The 8,637-nt window shown below is 43.3% G+C and overlaps 1 protein-coding gene across 1 annotated transcript; it reads right to left on the reverse strand.

The window, feature by feature from the left end:
• Positions 1–4,730: 4,730 nt before the first annotated feature.
• On the reverse strand, positions 4,731–6,749 carry LOC110901979. The gene has a single exon (XM_022148729.1). The coding sequence runs from the start codon at positions 6,747–6,749 to the stop codon at positions 4,731–4,733; it is 2,019 nt and encodes a 672-aa protein (XP_022004421.1).
• Positions 6,750–8,637: the final 1,888 nt, after the last annotated feature.

An 8,637-nucleotide genomic window follows, 5' to 3' on the forward strand; every position in this document is an offset into this window, starting at 1 on the left:
TTCGACTGCATCCAACTCAGACTCCAACACATACTCTGTCCGATAATCCTTCTTCTTGCACGGCCCACGTAATGCACTCTGAAATAATTCTCCCTCAGCATAAAAACCAACCGCGCGTGCAAACTGCTCCGCACTCCATACATAGTGATGTCTACCTAAGCTGAACGACAACGTGTAAGGCTCAAAATATCGATCCATGTCATATTTAAACGTGGAATGAAACTCCGTTGTCAGCTCAGCGTACTGCGGATCATTGCATCTTAGTGCGTCTAACCATCTCGGGCCCATGAATTCCTCCATTCTTTGCCTTTCCCCCATGGCTTCTAACATTTCCCAGTTGAATGTTCTATGCTTATACAACTGCATTGTACAAAACTTATCCCTTCGCGCTAATTCATCTGTGCCCAGTTCAAAATCCAAAAGCGTATGATTCCGTAACACCCTTTGATCTACCGGAAGGATTGGTGTTTCCGGCATAGGAGGATTTTCCGGCCCACTGTATCGAACCGGTCCCCGTATTCTCTTCCTTTTCTTTGACCCGGTGCGACTAGATCCCTCATCCGACATCCTGTCAACAAGAAACAACATCACACAATTAATACCGTAACATCGAACTTGTAACCGTATAGCATTTCATTCGCGGTTACAAGTTTCAATCGAATGCCGACTTGTCTTGGAAAATCATTTAAATCGGTCAATCCGTTCGAATGGAGATTGAGTACGAAGGGACCGACCGACCATGAAAAATCCATTTTCTAACTCGATTTCAACTCTTAACAATCAGAATCGGCCTTCGAAAGAGGGTCGGAAGCTTTTTAAAATTTTTCAGAATTTATTTATAAAATTATTCTTTTTTTTTAATATGTACACTATACAAACCGAGCCCCGACTACCAACCGGCCTAACTTTCCGCTCAAACTCAATCGCCTCGACGCTAATCATTTTCCTTACTACTCGCACATCTTAACTACTAAATCACAATTAATGACTATAATGTAAACTTTATCGACTCCTTTAATACCCTTTAACTTCTTAGCGAATGCACATGTACCATTTATCCACTCATAAGCTCTTTCCAACAATCCTAAACATTATCGCCAACTTGCTATCCGCAACGTACTTGCTATCTAAACTCGCCTCATTAAACCAAACGCAACTTTGCGCAACCTACTTTCAACTCCAACTTCAACAAAATGCAGCTAGATCACCATATCCCACTAATCACCCAATAAACTTCATTTTACTGTCCTACCTCCTATGTTCGGTTAACCCGAACACTATCCACATCAAATAACTGAAGCGAGAATCATACCACAAATATCAATTAAACCAAAAATCACTACTTCACAACTCAAACTACTGTGCGAATCAACCTACTTGCACCTAAACCCCTGTTTTTGAAATATCTCTCAACTCAAAACCCATTTTTTTTCACAATCTTCATTCAACACCCACTTGTACCCACATAATAATCTTCAAGATTTCAAAAACATAGCATAATTATCTTCAGAAAGCAAATAAAAATGCAAGCTTTCATACCTGGGTTCTTTTCAAACTGAAAACAGAGAAATTATGAATCTTTCAATCGAAGAGTCTGGTCGTTACTCGGATGGTAGCCGGCGGGGGTGATTGTCGGTGTCTTCCGATGAATAATCGGAGATGGTGGCTGTTCGGAGGTGGTTGTCGGCGACAAGAGAGGAGATAGTCGGGGCGGTAGATGATTAATGGTCGGCGGTAATGGGTATGGTGGTACCGGTGAGGTAACAGGTCGGCGGTGGGTAGAGTGGTCGGACGGGAGGGTGAAGAATAAAGAGAATAGAGAAGAGAGCTGAGGGTGAAAGACTGAGCGTGACCCAGGATTTTATTTGGTGGGTTTGGGCCGCGATACGCGGAAGAGTAAGAGGAACCCTACGCGACACGCTAACCTGTTTTAAAAAAATTGACTTTTTGACTTGCATGCTAGGCGACACGCGGAAATGACAACGGATTCGTCCGCGACACGCCTGGGAACCAATTTTCCAGGAGTTTGCTTAAATTTTTAGTTTCCATGCCTTAGAAAATTTTTGGTTTTTCACTTGTTTTCACCTCCTTCACCCCCCAAACGAGTTTTTATGATAATTCAGCTCTAAAAACATACCTGTGGCTCCTCTTCAGATAGTTCTCTTCTCCTAATCATCTCATATCCCTGCAATACTCCGGAAACAACCCGAAAACAACCGAAAATTGTTCAAAAATGCCCCAAAAACTGATTTTTCAACCCGAAAATCACCTTGTCCTACCCCCCCCAATGAGTGTGCGTTGCCCTCAACTGCACTAAAGCCTAACCAAACCACCCGAGCATCCCCACACTTGATTAACGGCACTGTTATACTCGAAAACTCACTAAAAACAATCTAACTAACTACGAAAACAAAAACATGAATTACAAATGAACCTTAGGCTGCCTCCTAAGAGCGCTAAGTTTTAGATCTTCAGCCAGATCGTACCTGTGCGATTACTCAACATACTCGCGGACTGTGCTTACGTATAGCACCTCCACGTTCTTCCCAGGACCGTTAATTTCTCGCGCATTGAAGTACGACTTCAGTCTATGGCCGTTCACCATCTGGCGGATATGATCATCAAAGTCCTCAATCTCGACATCACCGTGTTTTCCAACTTTGGTCACACGATAAGGTCCTGTCCATTTACTCTTCAGCTTTCCAGGGAACAATTTCAACCTGGAATTGTACAACCAAACAAGCTGGCCAACTTCAAACACTTTCGGCTTGATCTTCGCGTCGTGCACTTTCTTCATCGTATCTTTGTATGCAGCAGCACAATCGTAAGCCTCATTCCTTATCTCTTCCAAGTTCACCCAATGTCAATTGTCTCTCCTTACCTGCAGTATCATAATCAATGTTAATCTGTTTAACTGCCCAAAATGCACGATGTGCAATTTCTACCGGTAAATGACATCCTTTTCCATAGACCAATCGATACGGTGTTGTTCCAATCGGTGTTTTGTACGCTGTACGATACGCCCACAAAGCATCGTCCAATTTATTGGACCAATCCTTGCGGTCGGCTCGCACAGTTTTTTGTAAAATTTCTTTAATTTGTCAATTAGAAACTTCGACTTGCCCACTCGTTTGAGGATGATACGGAGTGGCAATTCGATGATCAACACCATATCTCTTAAGGAGTTTGCCAAAGTTGAAATTCTTGAAATGAGACCCCCATCACTTATGATCACACGAGGGACAACAAATCTCGAAAAAATGTTCGATTGAACGAACTTGCAAACAACCTTATGGTCATTAGTCTTGGTGGCAATAACCTCAACCCATTTGGACACGTAATCCACTGCCACCAAGATGTAAAGATTTCCAAACGAATTCGGGAATGGGCCCATAAAGTCAATTCCCCATACGTCGAAGATATCGACAACGAGGATTGGCTGCATGGGCATCTCATCCCGTTTCGAAATGCTACCCATCTGTTGACATCGTAAACAATTCTTAGCGTATTCAAACGAATCCCTAAACACCGTAGGCCAATATAGCCCACACGATAGCACTTTTCGTGCCGTTTTCTGTCCACTGAAATGTCCACCACATGCGGACTCGTGCACCAATGACAAAACTGATGGAATTTCTTCATCCTCAACACACTTCCTGATAATCTGATCAGCTCCAACTTTAAACAGATCCGGTTCATCCCATATATACTGCTTTGCTTGTGAAAGAAAGTGCGCCTTCCTAGATCTCGACCAATGGTCCGGAATGATACCTGAATGAGCATAATTAGCAAAGTTAGCAAACCATGGTTGAGTATCAATAGTAAGTAAATGCCCGTCTGGAAAAGTTTCCAGAATGTCATGTTCAGGTCCTTCAATCTCATTCACCACTCGTGACAGATGGTCTGCCACCACGTTTTCGCTTCCCTTCTTATCTCGTATCTCCAAATCGAATTCTTGCAATAAAAGGATCCATCTGATAAGCCTTGGCTTTGCGTCCTTTTTCTCCATAAGATACCTAATTGCAGAGTGATCAGAAAACACAATTACTTTACTACCACAAATATAAGGTCTAAACTTGTCTAAAGCATAGACAACAGCAAGCAGCTCCTTTTCCGTGGTTGTGTAATTCAACTGAGCATCCGCGAGAGTCTTGCTCGCATAATAGATTGCCACCGGTTTCTTGTCAACTCTCTGTCCCAAAACTGCACCTACTGCATAGTCACTCGCATCGCACATTATTTCAAAAGGAAGTGACCAATTAGGGGATTGTAGGATGGGTGCTTCAACTAACTTTTGTTTTAGTGTCTCAAAAGGATCTTTTACAATGCTTGTCAAAAACAAATGGGACATCTTTTAACAAAAGATTACACAACGGTTTAGTGATAACTGAAAAGTTTTTAATGAACCGTCTGTAAAAACCGGCGTGTCCAAGAAAGGAACGGACGCCTTTGACACTTGTGGGTGGTGGTAAGGTCGAAATTACTTGAATTTTTGCGTGATCCACTTCAATCCCCTTACTCGAGACAACGTGTCCCAACACGATGCCTTCCTGAACCATAAAATGGCTCTTTTCCCAACTTAATACCAGGTTTGTTTCAACACATCTTTTTAGCACTCGTGATAATTGTTCCAAACAGGCCTCAAAAGATGTGCCAAAGATTGAAAAATCATCCATAAAAATTTCCAAAGACTCCCCGACCATATCTGAAAAGATACTCATCATACACCTTTAGAAGGTGGCCGGGGCATTACACAGTCCAAACGGCATTCGCCTAAACGCAAAAGTACCGTAAGGACAGGTAAACGTAGTCTTTTGTTGATCATCAGGATGAATAGCAATCTGATTATAACCTGAATAACCATCAAGAAAACAGTAAAATTTCTGACCTGCGAGCTTTTCCACAATCTGATCAATAAAAGGAAGTGGGAAGTGATCCTTTGAAGTTGCAGCATTCAACTTTCTATAATCTATGCAAATTCTCCACCCGGTTACCGGCCGGGTGGCCACTTCCTTACCGTCTTCACCTGTAACAATCTGGATGCCCGCCTTTTTAGGCACCGTCTGTGTCGGACTCACCCAAGTACTGTCCGATATGGGATAGATGATCCCTGCATCCAACCACTTTAAGACTTCCTTTTTCACAATTTCCCGCATGTTTGGGTTCAGTCTTCGTTGAGCATCTCGAGCCGGTTTTGCTCCCTCCTCCGTGATGATCTTGTGCATAACAATGGATGGACTAATCCCCTTGAGATCAGCGATTGTCCACCCAATTGCAGCCCGGTTGGCTATCAACACTTCCATCAAAGCTTTTTCCTGTTCAAGTGATAAATTGGAAGCAATAATTACCGGTAGGGTGTTGTTGTCGCCCACAAAAGCATACTTCAAATGCTTTGGCAATGTCTTCAACTCGACTTGTGGAGGTGACTCAAGTGATGGCTTCAATTGAGTGTCAATATGATTCGGTAAATTCTCGACTTGATATGTCCAAGTCGGCTTCAATTCCTTAGCAGCCATCACCTCCAACTCTTCTTCCGCATATTCCAATTCCACCTCTATTTCTGCCAAATCCCTGTCACAAACAAAACACGTCTCTATAGTGCATTCCCCACTTTCGTGAGGATAACACCCGTCAATAATGTCCGCCATGAAGCATTCATCATTGACTAGAGAATCAGATGCACGGGCAAAAGCATTTAATCGGACCTTACGATTTCCAAACGTGATGTCAACCGTACCATTTCTACAATCGATTAGTGCATTAGCGGTTGCTAAAAATGGTCTACCAAGTATGACATTAGGTTGTTTAGTATTTTCAATTTGCACATAATCTAAAACCAAAAAGTCAACCGGGTAATAAAACTCGTCAACTTTGACAATGACATCACGTAAGATCCCCCGGGGTAGTTTTAACGTCAAGTCGGCCAACACCACGGTGGTGTCGGCTTGTTTCAATGGTCCGAAGTCGTATTGATCGTATAAACTTCCCGGTAAGATGCTAACACTTGCTCCCAAATCCAGCAAGGCTCGACTCATCTTAAATTCACCCACTTGAATGGGGATTAGAGGAGCACCTGGATCTCGGAGCTTTGGTGGAAGATCACCCGACAGAACGGCACTAACTTTTTCGGTTAAAGCTATCTTTTTCGGAAATTTGTTGTGCCGTTTTTGAGTGCAAAGCTCTTTCAAATATTTTGCATATGCCGGAACCTGCTTGATTGCGTCTAGTAACGGGAGATTAATTTTCACCTGTTTAAAAACTTCCCACATCTCATCCTGTTGTGGGCCCCGTTTATTAACAACTTTTGTTTCGGGATTAATTAAAGCCGTAGGAAATGGTACGGTATTACCCTCCATACCCTTCTCCTTTTTGTCACCCGGTTCAGTATCTATCACCCTATTATTTTCGAGATTTTCTTTTTTATTCTTTTTAGGGCTAATAGGTTCCGGCTCCGCATCGGACTCGTTTTCCTCATCAACCTCCTCCACAACACCTTCAACCAACCGGGGAGGAGTCCCAACCTGATTATCGTAAACTTTCCCAGAACGAAGAATACTTACCTGATTAATCCTGGCGTTAGACGAACTCCCTTGATGCTGTGGATTCTTCGTGGTATCACTAGGCAATCGACTCGAATCTTTTCTCCCTTGTGCCATCTCGGTCGCTAGTTGGGCAACTTGCTTTTCCAATGCTTGATGAGATTTAGCTTGCACTTCTTGGTCTTTTTTCATTTGCTTCAACATTTCCATAATCTCCCGATTGGAAACCTCCTCGTTTGAAGTATTTGCCTTGCCCTGCTCCTGTTGTTGCTGATAACTTCTTTGGTTGCCCTTGTTGTAATTTCCTTAAGGGTAATTCTGATTATAATTCGATTGACGGTTCTGGTACGGCTGGCTTCCTTGATTCGGTACCTGAAAATGAGGATTCAATTGATTAGTATTACTATACCGAAAGTTTGGATGATTACGCAAACCTGGATGATATGTGTTTGAATTCATATCATAATTCCGTTGCTCTCCATAAACCATGTTCACGTCCTCCTCAGCCGCTACAAACTGACCCGGACATGCATCCAACGTATGTCCCAAACCTCCACATGAATCACAAACCGGAAAGGTTTGCGTCGCATGCACTGCATCCCGTTCGCCCAAACCTCGAAATTTCGCTAACTGGCGTTCCAATGCCTCCTTTTCTCTCTCTAACTGAGCAACCCTTGCATTAGAGGATCCTGTACTTGATGGTGCCACAATTGGATACTTTTTATTCCTATCCGACTGTGCCTGCCTCTTCGAATCTGCTGCAACAATATCCAAATAATCCCAATCTACATCCACATGATTTTTCAAAAATGTACCCCCAGTGATAGCCTTAATATCCCGTCTATCCTCATTGGAAATCCCATCGTGGAATGCAGTAATCAACTCCCATCTTTGAATACCGTGGTGAGGACAATTACGGATCAATTGATTGAACTGTTTCCAAGCCTCGTAAAGAAGCTCACCCGGTAATTGTTGGAACTCTCTAATTGCTAATCTCCCCGTTTTAGTTCTTTGCGGGGTATAGTATTCATCCAAAAATTGTTGTTGCAGCTCTTGCCATGTATAAATGCTAGCATATGGCAACGATGTAAACCAATCCCTCGCAGCATCCTTTAATGAAAACTGAAACAATACCAACTTAACCTGATCTGGCGTGAAACCGTGTCCAGCAATCATACCACAAACTGCCTCAAAATCTGCTATGTGTGCATATGGCTCTTCAGTACCTTTCCCGTGAAAAGTAGGTAGCATGTTCAGAATATGTGGTGTTGCTTCAAACGAACGTTCCACATTACCCGGTGCTACTGGCATCACTATCGGCGATGCATGCTCTGCAATGTGCGGCCTGAAGTGACTCTCAACCCCTCGAATATTCGGATCCGGGAAGCGAGGATCTCTTTGTCTTTGTCGAGGTGCAACCGGTGCCCTATGAACCTGTGGCGGGGTCTGATAAGCATCTACTCCCCGTGGCTGTCTCTGTTGCTGATACATCGGTTGATTGCGATTAACTGGCTGATTTTGGTATCCAGCTGGATACCCCATATACCCATCGTTTATCCCCCATTCCTCGTCTCCGTATCCATCATCCCATGTCTCTATTCTTGCCCCATGATCCACTTGCTCAAACATAGCACCCGACCGGTTCGGGTGTGGCACCAGATTTGGTTGATTCACGGTCCGTAAGGGATCGGGCTGTGGTGGTAATCGGCTTTCTAGAGAATAGAGTGGTCCACCAATAAAATGAAATTCTCCAGTTGGAGCAGAGGTTGGTTGGGTGGTTGTGCTTGATGATGGCGCAATGGGTGTGGTTTGTTGTTGTGGTTCAGATGTAAATGGAGGCGGTGGCATTGGTGGTAATTCAGTAGTTGATGTTTGTTGTGGTGTTTGCTGTTATGGGGTGGATTGGTTTTCTGATGGATTCATGGTGTCTTGAATTGCTTTTCCTTTCAAGGCTGAACGAAGAAGCAGATTTTGGCGTGCGGTCTTTTCAATTTTGGGATCAAACAAGAGCGGAGAGGATCTTCCTGAAAACCGAGTATGCATGCAAAAAGATCACCTGCACACAAGTAAACAAGAAAACAAAGCGTAATACCGAACA

This window comes from Helianthus annuus, chromosome 13 (assembly GCF_002127325.2).
Source record: "Helianthus annuus cultivar XRQ/B chromosome 13, HanXRQr2.0-SUNRISE, whole genome shotgun sequence".
Lineage (NCBI taxonomy): Eukaryota > Viridiplantae > Streptophyta > Magnoliopsida > Asterales > Asteraceae > Helianthus > Helianthus annuus.